This window comes from Candoia aspera, chromosome 3 (genome assembly GCF_035149785.1).
Source record: "Candoia aspera isolate rCanAsp1 chromosome 3, rCanAsp1.hap2, whole genome shotgun sequence".
Taxonomy (NCBI): Eukaryota; Metazoa; Chordata; class Lepidosauria; order Squamata; family Boidae; genus Candoia; species Candoia aspera.
In genome coordinates this window covers 83,895,368-83,922,271 of record NC_086155.1, presented here as the reverse complement: position 1 = coordinate 83,922,271, position 26,904 = coordinate 83,895,368, and the positions used below count along the sequence as shown (strand labels likewise).

The 26,904-nt window shown below is 38.4% G+C and overlaps 1 protein-coding gene across 1 annotated transcript in view; it reads right to left on the bottom strand.

Moving 5' to 3' along the window:
• The window catches only part of RPAP2 (RNA polymerase II associated protein 2), a 39,865-nt gene that overhangs the window by 11,090 nt on the left and 1,871 nt on the right, over window positions 1-26,904 (bottom strand). The window contains exons 3-11 of the mRNA XM_063298253.1: window positions 26,686-26,800; window positions 25,965-26,063; window positions 24,190-24,255; window positions 21,994-22,082; window positions 17,507-17,542; window positions 12,467-13,397; window positions 11,603-11,697; window positions 10,939-11,019; window positions 5,948-6,016 (exon numbers count right to left, since the gene is read on the bottom strand). Of these exons, the coding sequence (XP_063154323.1) occupies window positions 5,948-6,016; window positions 10,939-11,019; window positions 11,603-11,697; window positions 12,467-13,397; window positions 17,507-17,542; window positions 21,994-22,082; window positions 24,190-24,255; window positions 25,965-26,063; window positions 26,686-26,800 (1,581 nt within the window). The remainder of the gene's footprint in view (window positions 1-5,947; window positions 6,017-10,938; window positions 11,020-11,602; window positions 11,698-12,466; window positions 13,398-17,506; window positions 17,543-21,993; window positions 22,083-24,189; window positions 24,256-25,964; window positions 26,064-26,685; window positions 26,801-26,904) is intronic.

Genomic DNA, 26,904 nt, shown 5'->3' with positions numbered 1-26,904 from the left:
CTACAGTCTGCCAAGAAAACGGTGTGAAAGCAGCGTCCCCCCAAAGGGTCAGACATGACTCGGTGCTTGCACAGGGGACCTTTCACCTTTCACAGAGGGCTCATGGTTTCCTTTTCATGTTCAGTCCCTTCCAACTATTTATGACTCGGACAAGAGTTTGCCAGTACTGACAAGTAAGTACTTTTTTGAGTACTTGTAGGTTCATGCTCTTGATTATCAGTGATAGCATTTTGCTATCTTGTCTTCTGCCAGTCTATTGCTTTCAATTTTTCCAAACTTCAGGGCATTGCACCTGCATTCTGTGTCCAACCTTTAGCTTCATTAATGCTGCTTCCATGAGTGGTTTGGTTTTACTTCTTCTGGCACTGAATAATCCATTCTCCTTGCTATCCATGGGACTCTCAACAATCTTCTCCAGGACTACAGTTCAAAGGTATCAATTATTTTTTCAGCCTGAGGGTCCAGATTTCATAGCCAGGCATTACAACCGGGAAGACCATGCCCTTGACAAAACTGAATGTATCTTTGATTGGCAGTTTACCTTTCAATATTTTATCTAGTTTGTCATTTTCTTTCTCCCAAGAAACCAAGATCTCTTTATCTCTTGGTTACAGCCATCTTCCCTTTGGATTTTTAAGAACAGGAGGATAAAGTTCGTTAATATTTCCAGTACTCATTTATTTGCATTGGCTCACAGTTTACATATATTTTTTAATGTTGAGCATCAAAACAGCACTCTTGTTTTTCCCCTCCAACAACTGATTCCTTCAGTCTTCCTGATTTATAGCCACCAAAGTGGAATTATCAGCAATTTATTTCCTACTTTTGAACCAATAACTTGCTCCCTATTCCATTCTCATTGCTGCTTCCTGATCAAAATATAAAATCTACAATATGCAGAGGAGGTGGTCTGTATACCCATTTTTAAGAGCTGTCCACAACTTGTAGTCTATGTAGTCAAAAGCCTTAGTTAGCATGTAAGATCAGTTTAAAAGTTCAGCAGTCGCCTTTTTTGGAACAGGGATATATCTCAACACTCATCCTGACATTTCTGCTCTGACACATCAAATTTGCCTTCAGTCATGATTCTGACCTTCCATTATCAAATGGTATATACATCTTTGCAACATTATTTTGCCTTTGGATGCATCGGCAGTTAGATATCCTTTCCACTCTAATCCAGCCACATCATAAAATTAGTGTACTCATATTTGTGCTCTGTTGTTTCCCAGTAGCTCTTTGGATACCTTCTGACCTAATGGACTAATCTTTCAATGTAATTTAAGACTACTGGGGTTGTGAATATCCATCTGAGTTTCTTGGCAGGTTGGGAGTTCTTTATATAGGATTGATCCTGGATTCACATGTAATGTTTATGGCCCAGAGGTCTTTTTATCATTTGAGGATGGAGCATCATTTTCACCCATTTCTGTAGAAGACAGTCACCTTTGCCAAATACAACTTACTGATTTAAAACAAACAAAATGCCATAGGTTAGATTTAGGTTTACATACAGTATATTTAGAACAGACTAGTTCTAACAATGGAATACTTTTGTTATGACTAACTGAAGGCGCTTTATTTCTGTGGGTTTATTCTAAGCATGACTAAGTGTGGATCTAATCCATAATGTTTTGTTTTGTTTTGTTTTTGTTTTGTATTAAACACCCCTAGTGAGTTATATTCATCATGTGTGGAAATTCAGTAATTAAAGGTGCAATTTTAAGGACGCGTATTAGAGATGTGCCATTGAATGTAGCGGATCTTCAGGAATTCCAGGAAAGCTGCTGGATGGACTGCTGGGAAGGCAAGCAAGGTTTTGGAGAAGGTGATCCTCTCTGGTGTAGATGATGTCTACACCAGAAAGGTTTATCAATCTATCCCAGCCCAAAAGCATTTAGCCAGCGGATGAATCTGATCTTCATGAATCACCTCACTGCCGGTAAAATTGGTCTACTGGTTAATCACTCACTTTAAATTACAGCTTATTCCAAGCACTTTCTGCCCTTAAAGTCTAGGGTTATAATCTGAAATGAGATCTAATATATAAAGTCAGGGACAATACATAATCTCAATTACAATATTCATCTCCCTAAACCAAAAGTTGGAAATGTAGCCGAGCAACATAGCAAGGAAAAATAATATCAATGTACTACAAAGGATGAACTGTTCAACTATCTTTAGGGATAGATTAAATTAATTAAGGTTGCCATCCTGTAACTGCTTGCCTGAGAATAACTCAGGCTGATCTTTTAAGCAAATATATACACGACTATGTCCTAAAGGAAGCTTAATGCAAATTAGTATTTCCGATAAAGAGAGATATGGTTAGCCATTATAACCTATTGTCAAAAACAGCGTTAACTACTGTACTTTTACTTTTACTTTTTCAAGACTTGCCAAGATACTAAATTTGGACCTTCTCTATTATGGATAGGAAATGAACTAATACCACTTTTGCTCCTTGCCCCCCACTGTGAGGAGAAAATAGTGATAAAAACTGCTGCCTCCCTTGTACATGTGCAACATATCTTGATCGGGAAGACTAATCAGAAGTCTGAGTGCAACAACTGAAAAGAAGCAGAATCCTCTGCACCTGAATTAGAGAGAGCAGTGCTCTAAGTGAAATCTTGCTGTTGGCAAGTTACTCATTCATAAAGCCCTTTTTAATTCTTCAGGGTGTCTGAAAAGGCAACCGCTCTGAAATGGTTGTTTTTTTTGTAATCTTGACTGCAGCAGTGTAAAGAGGGGCTCCTTATAAAGCTTTCAACAGGTCTGCTGAATCCTTTTTCATTCCAGGAACAAAAGCTGCTCTTTATGGCTTACCACTACATACAAAGAGCTATGCAATCTTCCTGTATGTGTTGCTACTCCCGCAAACCAAACCTCTAGAGTCCATCCCTGTACAACCCATCTTCCTAAAGTGCATGTTGGACTATGGTTTTTCTGCAGTGATCATGGGCATTTTGAGTTTAACTACCAAGGCCCAGTGCTTTGCTGTACTACTCCCAGAACATTTAAGAAGTCACTAAAGCTTTTAAAGGGGAAGGGAGGAGGAAACTATGCAAGTGCTTTGTAGATGAAGCTGACTACACTTCATTGGAATCAGATCAGATAAATAAAACGAAACAGACATTTCTGGAACTATCTTGAAAGCTTTCCATTAGACTGTACCAGGGGTATTCACGAGCAGTAGCCAAGTGCCCAGGCTGTGGTAGAGCAACCCTTTGCCAATTCTAGTATGTGTTTCCAAATACTACACTTTATTTGTATGTACTGAGCAACTTTCATTTGGCACGGGGCAAAGGTCTTTGGGGAAAAACTCCTATTCGTTTCAGACATTCTGTAAATACAATATAAACACTTTAATGGTATGATAGAACATTGGAAGAACATTCTAAAACTAAGAAAGTGGGATGATTTTCAACGGTGAAATTGCTGGAACCGGCTTAGCTGTCTTCTCCAATCTTGGTGCCCCCTGGATGTGTTTGGACTGTAACTGCCAAAATTCTTAACCAACAAAGTTGAGTGAGAAATTTGGTAGTTGATGCCCCCTGATTACATTGATAGTTGATTTCATTTATCCATGTCCTGAACAGGCCATCAGTGTTTTCTGTATCCACTGCATTTCCCTGGCAAGTGAGTCTTATTCAAAATGCCATAGGGGTTAGCTATAGGTGCAGGTTTTGGTTTTTGCTACATACCACATGCAGTCCGTTCAAATTGGAATGGACTGGCTAGTCTCCCTTGCCACTATTTGTATGTTTTATCTGTATCAGTTCTGTATTGAGAACCAGAACTAATAGCATTCCTATTAGCTGTGGGTAGCTAGTTATTGGCTGAAGAATATATAATTTATTTCTGTAAGAAAACTATACAATCTTTTTGAGAAATACATTGAAAGTACTTTGGAACTGACATCAGGAAAAGAAAGAGAAATTTTTATTCATACGATGAAAAATATGCCACACAACTTGAGCCAACTAACTCCATACTTAGTCCTCAAGTTCACTGGGTCACTATGGATCAATATTGTCCCTTATTTTATTTATTATACTTTGAAAATTTGGTTTGAGGATAAAATAGATTAATTTCCATGTATTCAATCTTTTAACACCCTTAAGAAAGATTGCAGATACAAATACGATTGCCTAGTTGAAGTTTACCACATCATACTGCTTGTTTAGCATTGTCACACTTGCTACATAGAGAAAGCTGCAGCGAGACAGTACTGCCTTTAGTTCATTAATTTGTCAAGAAATGTTATCTGTTCTTAGGAAGTGTAGTCCTTTGGTGGTGGTGGTGGGGATGTTTTTAAAGCATTTAGAGCTCATCACCGAGACATACATACTTGTGAAGAAATTCAGCACCCTTTTATTAAATGAAAACATACTTGAAAAATTCATAGGATCTGTTTCGCACATTAGAAACTCAATCAGAAAAGTGTACAGGAAAAAAGACAAAAGATTTGTTCTTCCAGCTAATAAAAAATTTATATCAAGGCATTCAAGTAAAGTTATTTTCTGTGTTCTGATTTAATGAATCATTTGAGCAGTATCTGGCTAGTGTGACACTGATGTAGGGCTCACTGAAGCCTGTCTAATGCCTACTAGTATTGCCTTTCTTGGGACAAAAAAGGCAGAAAAATTTGTCAGACTAAAGCAAGATCAAAGTAAGTGCAGTTCTAGGGATGGTAGAAGCTTGATTTGCAACATTTCTTGATGAATGAATGGCTGCCACGCTATTCTATAGATTCCAATGGCCCATGCAATTCTGAAAGGAGGAAAATCAATATCACAGTAATAAGGACTCTCTCAAATAATATTTTGCTATCTTGTAATTAGAACTGAAAATCAGACAGTGATGACTTGAGGTTTTCAATCCTACTAAAAAGCTACCAATAATTCTTAAGGGGAAAAACACATAATTAATGCCAATATTTCTAAAATTGACTGGTTTTACTAAATGCTTTTTGATTCTAGGAAACCTGTTCCCCCTGACCTTTAACATTAAGGATACAATCTATAAAAAGAAGTGGCATGCTTTTTTATGTTTTCTGCACTTGCATCTCTTATTCTGTAGTCCTAGGCTGGCACAAATACAACTGCTATTTAAATTTCCTCCAGTTCTGCCATTAGAGCAGAACAGCTCTGCTAGAGTATTGCGTAGTTGTTGTGTGTAACATTGCACAGGATGGCCTAATTTTTAAACATACACAGGCCGGGAAAGTCCTATCCCTATTGGCAGCAGCATCTGTGGGGGAGGGGGGCTGTCAAAATAGGCAAGATGGCATGTGTAGCAGTGTAATCAAAACCTCACTCCCTCAAACCAGTGTAGGATGTCAACATGCATACAAAGGGAACACAGGGCTTGGATTGCGCAGCCACAACTACCACCTTGCCGGTTTTGACTCTCCCTGTGGATGCCACTGCCAATTGGCTTAATTCCAGCTTTGTTCACTATAGAGATGATTCCAATCAAAGAGAATACTGAGATGATTAGTTCTAATTTTACAATCATGAGTAAGCAGTAAGTTGCTACAGATATTTTCACACAGATTTGAAGATGACAATAGATAGTACAGAGTTGCCTGTAGCTTAACTGTAGTTTTGGAGGCCTAGGCTAGCCCATAGCTAGTATTGCCTCAAGATGCCAACAGTAAGTTATTGTGCTTTTCTTCAGTGTCAGGTTTCACCGGAAAGATGGTATATTCTAAATGCTAGTCACCATCTTTTATTTTATATATTCATTATACTGAATACAGCTTTGTCACTTCTTCAGTTCTGTCACACCCCAACATTTTTCCCATATATTTCTCCAACTGCTGGCAAAAGAAATCCAGCAACATTAGGTAAATTAAGAAATAAAGGAAGAATATGCTAAGTCATGTAAGAGAAAAACTACTGTAAGCTTACTGAATTTCAGTGGATTCCAACTGAATACTTACACAGACATCAGCACAATGGCAATTAAGGTCCATACTGGAGCTCTGTGAATTATATTTGTATTTGTCAACCTGGGGAAAAAAAGCCAGCATTAGCAATTACTGCTTTTCTGAAATTGTTACAGCAGAATGGCTCAATAGCTATTGAACAGTAAAACCTGGAATGCAACAATAAAACTTCTGTCTCTTTATGTCTGATATCCTGATGTACTATGGGCTTGCATGTACCAGTATCTAAGAATTTATATGTAGTTACTTTAAACTGGGGATTATAGACAGGATAAAACTGATTTAAGTTGCTATAGATAATAAATGGAACTCTCTTTCCACTCTCCATATCAGAAGAAAGCTCAAAGGGCAGATGTGCCCTTTCTATAGTGTCTTCTTTCCTTCTTTCCTTTTATTTATTTATTTAGTATACTTATTTAGTACATTTATCTTCCTTCAAAGCAACTTAAGGCAGATAACGTCTCTTCCTTGTTCCCTCTCCCCTGACCAAAACATTCCTCACAGCTTCCTTCTGAGATTGGTTAACCTGAGAGACAGTGACTGAACTCAAGTCTGTTCAACAAACTATATGGCTCAATAGGATTTGATGCCATCTTTCCACATGCATGCTCAAACAACCGAGGAATGGCTGGCACTGAACATCACAAATCAGAAAACCACTGGGTGTGTCTATTTGGGATGAAAAGTTTGTAAAAGAGCAGGCCTCTTAATGGACTGAATGAAGAACACTCAGTTTTCTTGGCCAAGAAGAACGAACATAAAAGTAGTGTGGCTTTTCTCAATGGGTGGTTAGTTATGTTAAAAGTGCCCATGATGTTCAGGAACATCTAGATGTCTACAGATTCCCCATCCTTACATTGAAGTGGAACAGAGTAAAAAATTCTTCAGAATTTGGGCTAAATTGAATACATAACTGGAAGGCTTTCGCCTTATTGGGGCACTCAATAAAAGTAGGACAGTAATCAATGATAACCTTCTGCTAATTAGTGCCATCCTGACAGTAGAACTGAGATTTAATCCCCACACTTCAGATCCATGAACACTTCCCCAAGTCTGCTCTGGGCAGTAGGGAATCCTCAGGATATTCTTGTTATTCTATACCTGACTAAGTGATGACATAAATTATTGTATCTGCAGTTCCCAGGAAGTAAATGGCCCTGGACTAAGCAGGATTTGCACAAAATCTTTAAAAGAGATAAAGAGACTTACTCTAAGTGCAGGAAACATAGTTGGTACTTGCTAAACTGCTCCACTGAGTGTGAGTTAGAGACAAAAACAAAGGATGAAGGTCTAGATTAAACACTGATGACAGGAGTAAACACTTAAGAAGAGATGCCTGACAGAATCGTCCTGACAGGCAATTCATATGTAACTTTCCAGTTAAGCTGCCCTGATGAGATGCAATGGAAGAGACAGGCCTCAAATCACAGGGGAGAACTCTGTCAGACAGGAGAGAAAAGCACCTTCGTTTCAATGCCCTACAAGGGAGCCATTACTGATCATAGTTCAAGAAGGAATCATTGTTGTGTTCCAACTTCAAGATGCAGTTGTTTGCGTCAATTAACTCTTATTAAATGTTAGTATTGATTGGCAAGGTCTCAACACTAGTTGTTGCCATCAATATGGTACTTACAGCAGAGGAAGCCAGGAGACACCCATAATCTGCTCAGTGGAACTGAATACAGCAGCAGGTAGTGAGCTAATCAATGACTAGGCTGGAGAAGCCGTTAGGACTCCCCTGTCCTGTCCCAGATGAAGCTTATCTCTGCCCAGTCATCCTAAAGGAGCCCTGGCTGCCTAAAGCAAGTAACCTACAGGCACAAAACCTCATAATCAGCAACAGAGAGAGGGCAATCACCTTAAAAAAGAAGCTGTTTTGAAGCTGAAGCCTCAGAAGAGAAAAAAAGCACTCAGAACATGGTCAAGAGTACATGCTATACAGAACGGGTTCACTCCTTCCACATCTGCAGATAACGCTCTCTTAGAACAATACAAGTCCACAGTATGAAAAAAAATCCTCTTCAAGTTAATTTTATTAATACATATGCGTTTGTTATGTCAGGCAAAAAGCAGACGTTTTTCAAATGTAAAAACAAAAGACACAAAATGTGATCGTATGTGGAATGTTCTTGAAGGTTTCCAAGCTGTACCAAAAATGGAAACAAACCAACAAAACACGTTTGAGCTCCCTTTCATTTTGCATATTCTGACTGCATTAATGTGTATCAAGCAGTAAGATAAACTGGGTCTAGTAAGCGGTATCTCATCTAAATGTATTTATTTTTACATCTTTTTTAAAAAATCGGTGTTTGCACATAGAAAGTCCATGTGCAACAGAGAGCAAGAGCATTTCTATCGGTACATCTTGTTCCTTTTGCATTTCAGGCATGTAAGGTCTAGAAAGTGAACCACTTCCATAATTGTCTTCCTCCCAGCCCTACCAAATCTTTACTCCCAGAAAGGAAGTGCCCTATCTGGCCAGGGACAAACACATCTGGAGCTAAGTGGTGCTGGTTGCTCAGCAGTGCACTCTGGCTCTTCCTTCCCTGCTGCTAACGTGGGAGCTTCAAAGAGCAGCAGTTGCAACAGCCATGTTGCCAAAAGCACAGCAGCAGCAGCATCTAAAGCAGCCTGCTCAAACTTGATGCCTTAGAGATCCTGGTCTCCTATCACCAGCTGTGCAGACTGGAGATAATGGAAGTTGTAGGTTAACACTATGGGACACTAGATTGAAGAATGTTAATCTACAATATAAGGAGTGAACTTTTCATCATCAGCTTCAGGCCTCGTAAAACTACACTGCCTTTCAAAGAATCTTATTATGCATTCAGTCTTACTTGCTAACAGTCAGCTTGGGGCCTATCATCAGGGAGAAAGGCAAAATATAAATACTTTGCATAAATGAAACATAGCTTTGTGGAAATCTAGTTATCATAAAAGGGGGAAGATTTGGACCAGCCATCCCCAACGTGTTCTGCAGCTGTGTTGAACTATAGTACCAACCTCAGAATTCTCACTCAATGTGACCCCTGGCCAATCTGGCTGGAATTCGGGGAACTGTAGTCCAATACATTTGAAGGATGCCAAGGATGCCACATTGGAGAAGGCAGGATTGAGTACACAAACACACCCTTCCCTAAGGCAGATGTGCTAATTCAATCAAATAGGTAGTCAACAACTAAAAGAAGAATGTTAATAAATTACTTATATGATTTAAATATTGGCAGTTCTGTCTCAGTGCACATATAGCGCTAATCTATGATTTGTTAAGGCAAAGCAATTGTCCCACCTCAGTTAAAATTTCAGGCAGATTAAATTCTTACACTGAAAAACATAGGTTTATGTTTTATTTAAAAAGGCTGTCCCTTCAATTGCAATTATAAGCATATAAATGTGTGACACTAATAAACGGTTCAGAATGGAAAGCCTAGACTGCAGTATTAAGAGAAGGCTTCTAAATGCATAATTTGTATTTTATGTGTATATATATATTACAGTATAATTGGCTGATAGATGCTTCAGACTGATGTTTTTAAACAAAGACTCTTCTTCACCAGACAAAACATGTTGTCATTATGTTAAAAAATATTTTTTGAAGAAAGAAAAGTTAGAAGCAGTTGTGAAGAGGCGATGATCAGTAATTCCAAGAGCTGAGATTAAAATAGTGGGATTTCTACCTCATTCCAAATAGTTTACAATCAAAACCAGTTACCAAGTAGGAAGACCTAAAGTTATACTGCTGTCCTTAACCCTTGACTAACATAATTCTATAGTCTGTTATTGTCAAGCTTGAAGCCTACAAACAACAACAACCAAAATTACATTTACCAACTTCTTTATTCAGCCTGGATTTCAGTGTGGTTCCCCCCGCCCTTCCACATCATTCTTCCAGCAGAACACTCAAGACAACTCTGGAGATTATTTGACATCTCAGTTTGTGTAACAAAAGCATACAGGGGCTGAGGGACTTTGCTTAAGAACTATAACTATCCTAAAATGTCTCCAGAGAATCCTTTAGTGTATTTCCCAGCAGTAGTGACTGAATGAAATGGTGCAGAGCAGAAGATGAAATGTTGTGCTCCTTTAAAAACTGATGGAGCTGAAAATTGCTGCTGCTGAGTTTACCATGTTTTTTTTAACATTTTATGTTTTAAGGCTGAAACACCCCCTGACCCCCCATCCCAGCCTCTCCATTCCTCCAGAAACGATCATGCGTTTCATCTCTTGCAACAGGAATTTTCTTGAATTTAATCTGAAATGTTTCCCGGTCTAGTTCTTTTTAATTTTACTTTCCTATTTTGCTTTCCTGTTTGATAGATACTTAATTTTTTTATTTTCTTCAAACAAATACTTGCTACAGTTTTGAATTAATCACCTCATGAAGACTAACATGCCAGTCTTTCCCAACAGAGGAAAGGAAAATATACAGCAGCAGGCCAGCAAGTCACTGGTGAAAGAAAGGATTAAAAGACTGAAGAGCCAGAGGACAAAAAACGAGAAAGTGGAACTGTTAGCCCTCAGTCACCTATTTCCAAGCTAAAGAGTCCCAACCCTTCCAGTCTTTCCTTAAAGGGAAGCTATTCAAAACCTCATCTGCACTTTCTCCAGCTCTGTTATATTCTGTGGAGCTCAGAACTATATAAAAAGTAGAATTAACATTTAAAAATGTAGAATGAAATACGAGACAATTCTGAAGATACTAAATTTTGCTTTATAAAGCCAGAACTTGTACTGCACATCACTGGAAACACAGATTTTAAATCTTCCATATACTAGATAAAATAAACAAGTTTATGAATATTATGTTCAATTTTAAGCCATGTTGCCTTAAGAAAATTGGTCAGACAACATGGTCTATATTTGAACCCTAGGATTCTAATTCTTCAGCCACATTCTCATAGAATGTCACTCTTTAGCAAGCACCACTCGCTGTCATTTCTTAATAAGTCAAATCTTGAGATCCTTTTATATTCTTTTATATTTACCTAAATGTTTTTACAAGATTTCCCAGTTCAGTATAAACATCACCAAGAGGAATCTTAAGAGGACCCAAAACAGCTGGCAAACTAAAACAGAGAGAGAGGGAGAGAGAAAAAGACTTAGTTAATTCAAATATTAGGATATGCTTAAATTCTTCACTTAAATTCCAAATAAAGAGTTTCATCTATCAGTCATTAATAAGATTTCTTCTACACTTCAATGGATGTCAGTTAAAGCTCAAAATTTTGCTTCTCCCACCTCTCAAACTATCACAAAGATATTAACACATATGATTAAGCAGGGATTAATTTGCTGAACAAACTATCTATCCTGCATATGCTCAAAATTCCTCATTCTTTTTCTTTTGTGAGTATCCAGAAGAAATGGATGGAAGATAAAAACAATCCAGGAATAAATCAGGATTTTGAATTCAGATATAACAAACTCTTACTAAAACAATCCAGGATTCAAATCTTATCTCAAGAAGCTAGCAGCTTGATTAGCAAAATATCAACATGCTTTCAATTTTTGATTTGCTAAAAAAATGTTTTTTAAGATGGGTTCATACATTACAATTAATGGCTCTGAAGAATATGATCCCTTCCAAGTTAACTGTTTCTGTATATTCATCTGAAAGTGCATCAACAGCTGATGCAAAAAGATGCTTACGCTTTTTGCAGCTTTTCAAGCACAATCCGTGTCCGTATCTGCTGCTGAGCTTTAGAATCTACAAGTGGCAAAATGGGAGCCCACTGCTCATTGTCCTAGATAATGTAAAAATAGCACAAATATGATATGGAGCATATAAAGTTGTAAGGTTATAACGAACAGGTTAAAATGATACACGTATTGGCCAAATGTAATAAGAACAATATTGGTAGATTATAGACCAAAGCAAATATAGAAGACGTTGAATAATTGTGAGGTGAAATAGTTTATTTGAACAACGACAAATGAAAAAGCTTTTATATGAGATCCTTCAAGAATTAATGGACCTGCTGCAATTCTTGGAAAAATCTGCATTACCACCTCAAGCCCACTTGGCATGTATCTCTGAAAAGTGAGCAAGCAGTAGCCACTTTTCAGAAAAATCCAGGCTTCTGATCTAATACAGAAAGAGATCAGAGAATCACCAAGAACCTTTGGACTGTGCTGTGTCCAAACCTAGTCCCTTGTAAGGCTTTTGCATTCAATATCCGAGGCGCCTCCAGGCAAATTCCCCATGTCACAGCTTCCAAATATTACATAAGCTATTTTTAAAACAAGATTGGTTTTTTTTTTTCATTTTTAAGGGTGGGGGTTATTTATTTTTATTTAAGGAATTTATATGGCTGCCCAACTCGGACAATTGTGACTCTGGGCGGTGTACAATCAGTAAAAAACCCCAAAAAACAATACAGTTGTAAACAACGACAATGGGCAACCAGAACTCAGATTTCTATTATACTTCTGCAGGGAGGAACTCCAATCAACTTGGCCCCAACACCTGAAGGTTGAAATTATAACCACTTCCTTTATTTTCAGGATACTCACTTGAGACTTCCCATACTGCTGTTCCCTTCCTGACTGCATTGCCAAATCCTTCTCTTCAATGACAGTGAACTTGCCTTGGTAAAATTCCTTCACCTTTAACTCCAACTGCAGTGTCTCTTTTTTTAATTTTTCATAGCTAGGTAAATGTTTGACTGCTGTCCTAGAGCCCTGGAAAGGCAAAGACTGATTTAGACTGTTCAAAGGGTGTCTTTGGGATACAGCTTCACTATCATTCGCACTTTCCAAATCATCTTCATCAAGCTCTTCCTTCTCACAGTCATTTGGCAGGGTGTGCTGCAGCACGTGACTGGTGGTGCTGTCAGAGCCATGGAGAAGCTTGAGTGTCTCTTCACTTCTCCATTCAGTAAACGTCTGCCTGAGGCTCTCTAGCAAGCTGTCTTTGGCAGCAGTGGAGTCTACTGGACTTCTGATGGACTGTTTTGGTTTAGCAAGTAATCTTTTAAACTGATCTGCCCCTTTCTGACTCACCCCCAAGAACACTACTTGGGAACAGCTAGAGTTATTTCCGAAGTCTTCAGAGTCCTGTACATTTTCAAGAACATTTTGAGAATGGCAAGGTCTTTCCAACTGAATGTTATCAGGAAAAACACGTTCTTCTTGTAGAACATCTAATCTGTCTCTATTTACTTGGGCTGAAGTCTCATCAACTGTATCCTCTGGAGTGAATAGCTTAAGTTCAGCTCTCTCGGCGGGGCTTTTTTTGAGGATGCTCTTGAGGGGTTTCCCAGCCGACTTTTCTGTATTTGAAAGAGTCTCTTGCAGAACAGAAGAAACAAACTCTTGTTCAGCATCACTGCTGCTCTCACTGCCTGAGCCAGAGTCATTGTGGTTTGCTGCTGGAATAGGATTTTCAATGTCTAAGGCTTTAATTCCTTCACTGACTAATTTTATTTCCTTCCCAGAGTAGCCACTATTAATAGAAATAAAAAATGACAATTAGAAACACATAGATAGTAAAAGAGTTCATAAAATGTCTGTTTTAAAAAGCTTCCTCCTTGACTGAACTCCACGAGTTAATTATGCACCAGATGAAGAACTGCTTTCTTCTGTCCAAAGAAGCTGGAAGTACATGTGGAGGACAGATATGCCATTATCAGACCTGCCCTTCCTTGGGTTTCCTGTCATAATTATAATTTACATCTCTGTGTTTAGGCAGGCTAGAGGAGAGGAAGCAGAGACAATGCTGTAGAACAGATTACAATCAAACAGCAAGAAGGAAAAGAAGGAGCACATTTGTACTGGTGGTAGACCATTCTCTTGTTTATAAAGCAGTGAGATTATTCTTTTAAAAATCTGCCATTTAGCCAATTTCCCTAGTTTTACTTTACCCCTTCCTTCCTTCCTTCCTTCCTTCCTTCCTTCCTTCCTTCCTTCCTTCCTTCCTTCCTTCCTTCCTTCCTTCCTTCCTTCCTTCCTTCCTTCCTCTGTGATGTTAAAGCAGATAGTTGGAGTTGATTTTGGCTTTAAGTAGTTTGGCTATTTTAATTTAAATTAATTGAAAAACTGGAACTGCAAAGCTAAACAGAGGCATTTTTAAAATTTAATATCTTTATTTTTAAGATATTAAAACAATCTTTAATCTTACAAAATTAATTTTTTGTAAGATTGAAGATTAAAACAATCTTTAATCTTACAAAAAAAGAAACTTTAAAAAATTAAACATACAAACTAAAGATACAAACTACAAAGGAAAAAAGGAGGCATTTTCTTACTTGTGCCCCAACCCAGGTAACCAGGAGCTACCTGGTAAACTTTATCCTATAGTTTAGAATAGAATAAGAAAGGAGATACCGATCTGGCTCTGTCCCTTCGTTCCAAAGTGTGATTTTCCTTTTCATTCATTCTTCCTTTAGTATTTTACTTTCGTTTTGTAGTATATCTTGTGTTTTACTGTCTGTTGAGTACACAGATAGTTCCCAGCAGATGCTTAAATAATTTTGCCTCACAAACATTAATGATGCCATCACTGAAAAAACTTCAGAGATATAAATACTAACAATTTATTAAATCAAATAGGCTTGTGAGGGAAGGAGTACTGTCAAATTGCTGAGGATTATAGGAACTCTGGAAATTAAATTTGCAAGGCAGTTTGTTTAATTTTTAAACTCTGCAGACCTTTGTAGAAATTCCTTAAATGTTCTTTACATGAAATGTTTTTGGTGGCAGGATTATTGCAAAATATGTTTGGTTTAGGACTTTCTTTCAACCATTCTTGAGAAATAGGAAAAATGATTACAAAATGTCTTAAATTCAAAATGTCTCAAGCTTCAAATGCTCAATTTTGAGTTCAGAATGCTCTTTCCAGACATACTAGCAGTGTTTCAATGCTGTTCTGGCCTTGAAATCTTGGTGTTTCAAGCTAGAGCTATCTGCATATTGTTAGAATACTTCCAGTAAACTTTGGGCAACCTGTTTTGATTTAAAAAGAGGCCGTTTTACGATCAAAATATTTTGAATATGAAGCATTTTGCACAGGCATACAAAGCAGCTCCTTTATGACTTTGTATTCACATATTCAGTTTACAAGACTCAATCAATCAGTCCTCAAGAACTTAGATTTAAACAAGAGACCATGCAAGCCTTTATTAGGGGGGAAGCAACATCAAAGATTCATTAACCAATCATGGTTAAAAATGCTCTGTTTGGAGGATAATAATAGCAGCAGCAGCAGCAGCATTTTACCTCTGGGTGACTGATATCAGTTGATTTTTTATAACTGAAAGTCTCTAAAAATCTAAAGAATCTATCACTAGAGCACAGACTGCCAGTTATCTCTACCCAATCTGTCTCTTCTGAGAACAAATCATTCTACTTAGTATCTGAATGAGTCAATTCATCCTTGCACAGAAATTCAATGGAACTCCCCATGTTCACATTTCAAAGAAACTGCCTAAATCACTTGTTCTCCAGTCACAAACTGGACAGAATAATAAGCACAAAGTGGGCTTTTCTAGAGCTGGCTTATATTTTATCTATTGCTTATACTGTACAGTATATAAGCTACAACAACCACATGTGGCGCAGAGTGATAGGTGGCAGTATTGCAACCGAAACTCTCCCCATGACCTGAGTTCGATCCCAGGAGATGCTGGATTCTCTCTCGGGTAGCCAGCTCAGGTCAACTCAGCCTTTCATCCTTCCAAGTTTGGTAAAATGAGTATCTGGCTTGCTGGGGAAGATGATGACTGGGGAAGGCAATGGCAAACCACCCCGCTATAGTCTGCCAAGAAAACGTTGCAAAAGCGGCATGCCCCCAAAGGGTCAGATATGACTTGGTGCTTGCACAGGGGACCTTTCACATATAAGCTACCCACCGGTATAAGCATTATCACAGTGGATTCTATAATACAAAAACAAATAACCTTCCCTCTGATTCTCACATTCAGGTTGTGACTGCCATTGCTTACCCTAACAAAATGATACCACCAGGAAGTATCAATAGGACAAGGTTTGGCAAAATACAAAAACTCTGTGTTATGTGAAAACCTAAGAAGAAGGAAAACCTCTCTGAATAAGGTCCAAGCATGCTCATTGTTATATCCAAAGGGTCAAGAGACTAGGAGTGCTCTGACAAGACCACAGCTGATGAACACTTTACCCTAACTTAAGGGTAGCTCTCAGCACTTCCTTTTCTGCCTTTCCAGACAAAGGATATAACACTCCCATCAAAAGAAAGCTCAGATTCAGGCTGTTCTGTCATTCTGCAGTTCCAATGATGTCCCAGACATCAGAAAGAATCAGGGGGACTTGAAGACTAGATTCTTCAGCAATGGAGGTGAACCTTAGGAATTACCTGGCTCTTCATCCTTTTTAAGGCCTGAGCTTACACAAGCATGTAATAAGTTTTTATATCAAGCAATATCCGAGCCTATAACTGAACAGCCCAAGGTCTTGACAATGCCCTGCTCTGCCAAAGCCCAGACCAGCCTGGTCCAAATTTATCCTGTGCTAACTTTCTTGAGGTTTTCAGTATGGTCAGAACACTCAAAGATCACAAAATGCTGAAAATGCAGGAAGGGGTGAAATAGAATGGAATAGATAGGATGGCTTTAACTTCACTAGAAAAACAAAATTTTAAAATCAGAAAACAAATGGAGGGGGCAAGAATCTGGCAATTCTCAAACTATGATAATTTTATTGAGAATACAGAAAAGTTATTTACATGGCATCAAACAAAGAGCAAAGTAGGTGCCAGTTACCCATTCTTTTTTTGCCAGAAGAGAGTTCTATAAGCTAGATACCATTATTGAAAAGATTCCCTCTCCCTGGTTGCCATATTCCAGATTGTGATGGTAGGGGTACATGGAATAGTGCTTCATACTTATGGGAGGGTAGGTACTTCTTCAAAGTAAAATACAAAATAAGGCAGTGAAGAACAATAAGGCAGAACCTTGGAAACCGCAATTTTAATACACTGATTTTAATCCTCCTTTACAGATTCAGCAGCCCTATTATTTAATTTATAGCACATCAAAAAGCCATACCACAGATCTCCCACCTCCACATCACAATGCTAGAACAGTATGTACTGTGAATTGGCCTTGTGTTTTAAATGCAGACAAGAAAACTTCTAGCAAACATAGCCATTCTATTAAAACACACAGATTGCAGATACAGCCAAAGCTTGCTTAGAAAAAAAATACAGCGCCAATGGACCTACTGATTTAATGTATTATCTAAAGATGTAAACAAGCTTTCAGCACATATAATTGGTCCCATTTCTTTTACAAAGAAAGCCACGTACAAAAAGTGCTGCAGCGGACCCAAGAGCAAACATGGTATTTGTGTCATGTTTCAACAGGTTCAATTACATCACAGGGCTGTGGCCAGCTGAAAATCATACAGATCAAACAGGCTTTTCAGACTGGAAGAAAAACACCCAACTAATCAAGGCAAGCAGCAGGGCTTTGTGAGGATGACAATAATGGCAGATATTTGACAGAGAAGCACAGAGTAGGAAATCAGAGACTTCCAACCATATTGCAGCTATGAAAATGAAATTTAAGAGTTCTATTGTACCTTGACCCTTCCTTTAGCAGCTCAGTTGTTGGTGGCCTTGAAAGAAAGAAAGAAAAATATATTCTGCAACAACTCTGAATGGGATAATTCATTAACTAATATAAATTATGCATGAATTTGGTTCTGCCACAATCTAATAAACAATATTAATCAACTTCATTATGATTTATGGATCAATCATTCAAATATGATTATTTATGCACTTGGTTCTGCAATCATTTTTAAAGTTGAAACAATGTTATTTACCTAGATGTAATGAACTTGAAAATGAGGGGAACTGCTAATTAAAATTAACATCTATATGTAACATTCAGATTAATAAAACAATGCAAACTGTAAATGCAGTCTAATGTGTATTTATACAGCAGCAAGTTACATAATATTCAAGCGGCTTATTTCCTAGTATGCACACTTAGGATTTTAGCCTGAATCTTGGCCTAATAATAGGCTTAAAACAGTTCTCTGGAAACTACTAATGCATCTAATATTCCAAAATTACTTGTATCTTCTCTCATCTCAGGTCTGTTGTCTGCTCCCGGCCACTCTTTTGCTAAAGCTGATTCTCTGAACCCCACAGAATCATTGACTTGGAAAGAACCAACCATCCATTCAGTGCAGGAATCCAATTAAACTGTCTCCAACAGATAGCTATCTAGGCTTCACCTGATCAGAACCAATTAAGGGCAGTTCATCATCTCTTTCGGTTATTTTATTTTTATTTATTTCATCAAATGTATAGAGCTGCCCTACCCAATCAACTCTGGATACTTAGCATAAAATTAACCAATAAAATGGCATGACCTGATAAAGCTAATTAAAAAAATAAGATTAAAGCCTGATAATACAAGATAACCAGAGAAACCCACTCCTGGGTCTGGGGAAAGAGGAGACCTGGGGAAAGAGGCAGGTCTTCAAGATTCCCTGAAAGAATACAGGATCAGGGACAATGTGAGCCTCTGATGGGATAGCATTCCAGAAGGCAGGCACATGACAGAGAAGACATGCTGAGATCCATTAGATGACACTACAACTGCTGTTTAACAACCATTCAAAATTACGACTGCACTGAAAATGTAACCTTATGACCTGTCCTTGCACTTTCAATTGTCACACCGTCCCTGCTGTCATGTGATTGAAATTCGGGCATTTTGCAAGCAGCAAGTCTTTATGGCCATTGCAATGTCCTGCAGTCATGTGGTCACCATTTGTGTGCATGACAGCTGGCTTTTAACAAGCAGAGTCAATGGAGAAGCTGGCAGTGAAACTGCAAATCACGGACACGTATTGTCTCACTTAACAACCATTTAGCAACAGAGTTGCCAGTCCCAATTGTGGTTGTTAAGTGAGTACTACCTGTATTTCAAAGATGGGATCTGGTCCATACCTACTCTGACTGATCTTACAGAACAGGCAGAAATAACTGGGGAAGATTAATGCTCAGGTAACCAGGCCCTATGCCAAGAACAGCTTTATAGGTCACAAGCAGCACACTGAATTGCACCCAGCAGCTCACTAGTAACCAATGCAACTTGTGCAGTACAACAGAGGAATCACATAGGTGTACCAAGGCATGCCCATAATGGCCCACACAGCTGCATACTGGATCCGGTGCAGCTTCAAAGTGATTTTCAGGGGATGCCCCATGTAGAGTGCATTGCAATAGCTCAAATGTGAGGTGACTGTGAGAAGGGAATCCTGGTCCAAGTAAGAATGCAATTGGCACATTGGATGATCTGGGCAAAGGCCCTCCTGGCTTTAGACATCTCTTAATGCACTTCTACATGTTAAGGAGGGAGGCGCACCTTTTAAGGAATGAATGTGCTTCTGAATACCATGATTACCTTGGGATATTTTTGTAACACAATCTAATTGAAGTAGTTTTTTCTCTATTTGAAACATCAAATTAAAAATAATGGTTCCAATTGCATAAGTATCTAGTAGAAAAATAATTACTTTTAATTTTATAATATTTATTTTTGCTGTTTTTGCTATGAAAGGGATTTTTGAATACTGTTCATTAAATCCATATGGCTTTATTTCTTGATAACAGAGATATGGTAGTTGAGAAATTGTTTTAGAGTGTATTTTATTGAAATTTTATTATATATTTATTGTTCTATATTGTAAACCACCCAGAATACTTCTGGTCGGAGGAGATGGGCGGTGACAAATTTGATAAATCAATCAATAAATAAATAAAATATACGGTACCGTGCAAAAGTTTTAGGCAGGTGTGAAAAAGTGCTGTAAAGGAAGAATGCTTTCAAAAATACAGTATATATTGTAATTGTTTATCAATTTACAAAATGCAAAGTGAGAGAACAGAAGAGAGATCCAAATCAAATCAATATTTGGTGTGACCATCCTTTGCCTTCAAAATAGCATCAATTCTTCTAGGTACACTTGCACACAGTTTTTGAAGGAACTCGGCAGTTACAATATATACTGTATTTTTGAAAGCATTTTTACTTTACAGCATTTTTTTCACACCTGCCTAAAACTTTTGCACTGTACTGTACCTTATGAAACATTGACACCCAGTGGATACTTGGTTAGTTGCAAGTCATAATTTCTTAGCCTAGCTGTAATTTTTATTTTTTTTATCCTGTCTTTATTATTTTGATAAATAACTCAAGTTGGGGAACATACCTAATACTCCTTCCTCCTCCTACTTTCCCCACAACCACCACCCTGTGAGGTCAGTTGAGCTGAGAGAGAGTGACTGGCCCAAGGTCATCCAGCCGGCTTTCATGCCTAAGGCAGGGCTAGAACTCACAGCCTCCTGGTTTCTAGCCCAGCACCTTAACCACTAGACCAAACTTTTATTGTTGGACAGCTTCCTTTCATGCCTTGTTACATTATCTTGTTTGCGATAAACTGCTTCCAGATGGGGGTTCTTAGTGCTACAGCCAAAGGACCCTATTCAGCTATTTTATTTTTTCTGCCATTATATGGGGAAAAAAAAAGACAAAAAGAGAGATGGTAATCACAAGAAGGGAAAGAATTCCAAATGGAACAAATACAGTATCTAGATCACTACAACCCCTTTAAAATTCTGTGAATTATTATTTACAATAAATGCTGCATGTGGAAGCATTTCAAAGATCAGGGTCCTTGTTTGGTATTGTCACTAAAATTAGAACAAGTACTCCAGTAAGATTGGGCATGATAATCCTGACTTTCAGGTGGAAAGGTCTTATCGAGACCTGAGGACGTGGCTTCCAAGACAGTGCTGACTACCATTTCTCTGATCACTGCTGGTAACAAATAGCAACTTAGCCCTAAAGGTACAAACACAATTTTGCTACAGTTCTCTGCATCCCTGAAGAAAGTTTCTCCCTTACCTTTTTAATTATGCTTACGCAGATTGCCAACACCTAAGTTAAGGACCTTTCCCATTTGTATGTAACCATAGCACTAACATGCCCTGACAATATCATTTTTCTGCCATGTCTTCATAATATTGCTTTCATCTTGTCCCCAGCCCATAAATAAGAAATACTTAAATCATCCTTAAATGTACCAATGGTAAAGCAGTAGTAACACAGTAGTAGTATTTTCCCTACCCAGGGCAGGATGAAGATGTATACAGTCTGTTAGGCTTTTGTCACTCATACCTTGGAAGAAGTCAGATGACTGTAATTTTAAATGAAAGCAATAAAGACAGGATATGGATTGGCAATGGTGGAGGCTGTAGCCACGGGGTGCCACTGCCCAGCTTTGGCTGGTATGCCAGTCACAACCCTAACTGGACCAGGATGCTTTGGCAACAATACCTCATGCCCTGATCACCGCTCAGTTCAATTACTGTAATGTACTCAATGTGAGGCAGCTTTTAGAGACAAGCTGGAAGCTGCAGCTGATCCAGAACACAGGGGCCAAAGTGCTGGTGGGTAACACAGCACTTCCTAAATCCTTGCACTAGTTCCCAGTACACTCAAAGGGCCCAATTCAAAGTACTCGTCATCACTTACAAAGCCCTATCTAGTATTCTCCCAGGGTTTACTAATTACTCCTTTGAATATGATAGTTGCTGCCAGGGAGACTAGTACTAGACTCTAGTGTAGTCCATGGCCCAGCGATCTCAATTGGCATAAAGCAAATTCAGGTGATTTTTGTGTGTGCGCCTGTGTGTTAAGTCTCGTTTAACATAAGTTTATATGGATCTGTTATTTTAACCTGAACATACTGGCTGTTGATGGAACAAGTTTTGATTAAATGATATGGATATATTCTTTGACAAGTAAAAGCTATTTTTTTCCTGAGTACGTTTCTTTCTGTTTTCCTCCTGAACCCAGCAGTCCAGGACATCAAATTTTATGATAGACAATTCATAATATTAAAAAGCAGAAGTAGCCACTTTAGCCAGGAGGAAATCTAAAGTACATATTGAGGCAATACCTTGATTAGACCAGACAATCTTTACAAATAGTGCATGATCTTTTGAATTTCTAAGAAAGAGGAAGAAATATTAGTTATTTAAATACCTTTCTTCTTCTCGAAGCCACACTGGACTTTTGGAGATTTGGCCCTCGAAGTATTTTGATGCTCTATAACAAAAATTGCTGCAAAAACACTGTTCCCCACAGAAAGAATTAAAACAGCTGTTATTTCCTTAATATAACAAAATAGAGATGAGATGCAAAGTTGAATAGAATGGCAGGCATGAAGAATCAATGCACAAACTGGAGAGACATTTTGAAGAGAGGGATATTCTCCCAAGTACGGTTTGAACCAGGACTGTCAATGCCCACTAAATGTAGAGAATATACGGGAAAATATTTTTTCCTGAAACTTCTAAGAGTTGCAGCCCACCCACTTATGTATACTAAGTCCTCAGACATGTTGACTTAGTGCCTTCTAAGTCTTTTTCTCATTTTTTTCCCCTTCACTTCTACAATGGCTGCTGCGACCATAGTAGCAGGAAAGCTGAAATCAACATATTACAGTATATCATTTGTCTGCCCTTTGTTTGGTTTCTCCACTGAGTGCTTGATATGCTTTTCTAGGAGTAGCTGATGCTACCAAGCATTTTGGAAAACTGTATTTGTCAACGATCCAAACACCGGACAAAGTAGCAGCCCTATTTTTTAATTTAGTGTGCACCTCAACTACCCAGAAGGCAAATTGTAAATAATATGGAGTGCCTTAACTAAAGCCTCCAACTATGGTTTGTTCCTGGCTTATATGCTGCAGCCATGGCATGCTGTTCAAACCAGTGGACAGTTTTACTCCCTGCTTCTGGACAAGGGATGGCAGTAGCTACAAAATGAAGGAGTTTTTGCAGCAGCACCTCTTTGGACTAAGTGTATTGTTACCCACTGGACAAGAGGTGAGCTGAGGAAACAAGTGATCGATGTTCTCCTACCGTGCACATAGTGAACCCAGCCCCAATCAGATCACTGCACACTTACTTAAAGGTAAAGGTTTCCCTTGACATTAAGTCCAGTCGTGTCTGACTCTAGGGGGTGGTGTTCATCTCCATTTCAAAGCCGAAGAGCCGGCGTTTGTCCGTAGACACTTCCTCCGTGGTCATGTGGCCGGCATGACTAAACAGAACGCCGTTACCTGCCCGCCAAAGCGGTACCTATTAATCTACTCACATTTGCATGTTTTCAAACTGCTAGGTTGGCAGGAGCTGGGACTAGTAACGGGAGCTCACCCCGTCATGCGGATTCGAACCGCCGACCTTCCAATCGGCAAGCTCAGCAGCTCAGCGGTTTAACCCACAGCGCCACCATGTCCCTGCACACTTACTTCCTGTTGTTCAAAAACAGAACCTCTTGGCCAAGAGAAAGACAATCAGTGGTAATTGCCCTTTGTCATGTCATCTGGGAAACACTCAGTGGTTAAGCACTTTATCCATGGTGAACCATGTTATATGAAGACACCAACCCTGGTCAGGTGACACATGTACATGTAGGTTTCAAATGTTAGGACCAGGTTTCAGCTTACACGAAGTGCTCATGTGTAATTCCCTGCTGCTGACAACTAATTTATACCATTGGTTGACTGCTATTTAAAGACATCACAGTTAAGTTTAAAGAGATAGAAGAGGCTGCTCACCACCTCACTTGAAATCTACCTGCCTAAATAGGACTATCCATAAAAGAGAAAGCAGGCAATCCACTCTTCCTACACTTCTCCAACTGCAGCTGAGGTTAGAAGAGCAGCAAGGGAACATAATGAGGGAAAATTATCTTCTGATCTGGCCACATGTCACAGTGACATTTATTTGTTCTAGCCCTGCACCTTGTATAGATTTAGCCCTTGTTGTAAATTATAGTTTATGGCTTAGTTTTTTGTGTGATCCCAGCCAATAAACCATGGTTGAACATACTATGACCTGGTACAATATACAAATTCAGCCAATATTTAGATCCTTAATAAATCAAACATTTTCTGACAATATGAACCTATGCTGACTTATTTTAAGAGATGTTTATCTGAAATGGCTTCGAATAACCTGAGCATGAAAAGAAAATCCAACCACATTGGTAGACAAATGTAGAAAAGAAAACCCAACTACATTGGCAAACAAATTGACTGGAAAAACAGTAAGTGAAAATCAGGAGAAAAAAGCTGCCTGGAGCCCATTGGTACGGCCAAGATTTCTTTGCAATCTCTTTCTTATGGAACAATAAATGAAACACAATAATCTTAGGAATGGCTTTTAAACTTACCTTTCTTTCAGTAATATCATAAACTTTGTTAGTTTTTGTGGAAATTTTGTACTTTTGTTTTGGTACCTTAAAAATAAGAAATGCAAAGAATTTTGGTAAATTATTTGATGGATCCTTCAGCAAATACTCCACATTTATCGTAGCTTACCAAAGTACCATTTATTTATTTATTTTCCATCCCACCTTTATTATTTTTATAAATAACTCAAGGTGGCGAACATACCTAATACTCCTTCCTCCTCCTCTTTTCCCCACAACCACCCTGTGAGGCGAGTTGGACTGAGTATGTGTGATCGGCCCAAGGTCACCCAGCTGGCTTTCATGCCTGAGGTGGGACTAGAACTCACAGTCTCCTGGTTTCTAGCCTGTCGCTTTAACCACTAGACCAGACTGGCTCTCCATGCTATCTTTAATCTCATTCAATTATTTGTATTAATTTTAGGCACTCTCTCACTCATCTTCTTTCTCTACGGTAGTGCACTTTTCTGCTGCCTGTATCTTTATCTGTACCTGACTCTTTATGTATGCATGTGAAGCATATTATGAGCTACTAAGTCAATGTCAAGCAGCTCAAAATGAATTAGTCAGCAGGCCACATAGAGACAGCATCCTTCAGGAATAATACTACAAGGATATGTTACATAGAATATTTTCCTCTGCCCAAGAGGTTCTTTTATTTAATTAAACAGGAGTAAGATCTTCTGAAGTGCACCTTGTAAAGAGATTGACTCAAAATGGATTACAGGGAATAAAGGAAACTTCTGGAGCTGCCACTGCTCTGTTTCCCCTTTCTTGACATGGAGTTAATGAGAGGAACAGAAAAGTTTGCTTCCTTTTCAATTAACTATGATTTAGCATAAAACCTAAACTCTGTGGCATTCTATTGTTACTGAAATGAAACTCCTCCTGGCCATACTAACTGCAGCTGCTGAGAGTTGTAGTTCAGCTACACCTGGAGGGCCACTGGTTTCCTATCTCTGAACTGCAGTTCTTAACTCTGATTCTGTAAAAGAAACTAGCAACATACACTATTAAATTTTGTTTATTGTACTAATCCAAAAGCAAAATCAGGAATAACAAGTACACGTTATTTACCAATTATCAAACTGAAAAGTTTAAAAATCGAAAAAGTATGTCTCCCGTTGAATTTAAATTATGTGCAATATGGAGCTTTAATTCAGTGGTAGGTCCCCCAAATTTAATTCCAGGTATATCCACTTAGGACTGGAAAAGTTTCTTCTTGAAACCTTGAAAACCTGCTGCTAAGGCCATTTGGACACTGTTGGCCTAGATGATGCAATGATTTAACTTCATCCTAGATTCATACAGCACAATAAGCCATAATGTGGTTTCCATTTAAGCCATAACATGACATGTGAATCCAACCAAACATGGATTATTCAACAAATCACAATTAACAAAATCATAACACAATGCCTGAACCCATACTGTATAAGACATCTTATGTTTCATTGTTTCCACAAAATTATTATTAGGTATTACGTACATTTGAATAATATTAAACAATTGGGAGCCAAAACTTCTGAGCCCCTCTTTCTTCCAATCACGCTAAAAGTCAATTTAACTTAATTGAATTTGGGGAAATCCTAAGCTCTACACAGAGAGTAATAGGAAGAGAATGAAGTTCAGTTGACCTCATTCAACAAGGGCATCAGGGCAAAATAAGCAAAAGGCTACTATGGGACAATTCCCTGGAAGCAATATATTTTGAATGAAAAATGGCAACAGCACGCACCCCACACATAAACTCTTACATTCTGTAGCTTATTTCGACATATAGGGTAGCCACACAGCTTGATGATAAATCTTTCTTCCACAACATCCTGATAGTGAGAAGGTGTTATAAGCCTCCCCTGAAATGACAAAACCAAGAGGATCCTGTTAAAAGAGTAACTTCTCAAAATCTGGTAATAAAACCAATGCTTCAGAATTTAGGAGACTATAAAAACCAAGAGAATATTTATTACAGCATGATGTTTCTAATCTGTTCAACAGCCAAAATTTCAGTCACACTCTTTTTAAAACAAATACACATTTCCCCCAAATGAAAATAGGGGGAGGAATTTCCCTCTTGCCTACTCCAGTGACATCTTTGTCTTTCCCCCTGAAACATTCAGAGGTAGAAAAAGTTTTTTTAAAAATACAAGACGTGATCACAAAATAGTTATGCGGAGTGGTATATTGCCCATCCTTTCTTGCTTACCAGTATGTATCAACTTGTGGCTTGTTCAACCAACTGTGGTTAAAAATCTTGGCTTGGTGTTTGTGAATACAATCACTGTAATACACTTTATGAACTCCACACCTATATTGTAATATGACTAAAGCTGAACCCAGAAAGTTGACATCATCACATTAAAATGTTTTAACATTTAAATCAGCCTTTTCCTGGCTTGGAATTTAGGGAGTAGCAGTCCTAACACATCTGGGAACACCAAAAAGTGTAATGAAAAGTAAGTTTAGGAAAGGACATACACAATCCACAAAGAATTCTTCGGTAACGTCATCTTCCAAGAGGCGCTCAACAACCTGCAATGCATTCCGCTCACACTCAATTTTCTTCCTAACAGCAGCTTCAAGTGCTGCTTTCCTAGAAATGAATAAGAATTTAACAGTGTGGACAATACTTTGGCAACTCATATCACTTTGCTTAAAAACTTCTGTTTATTTAAATAATGTATTTCATTCACTGGA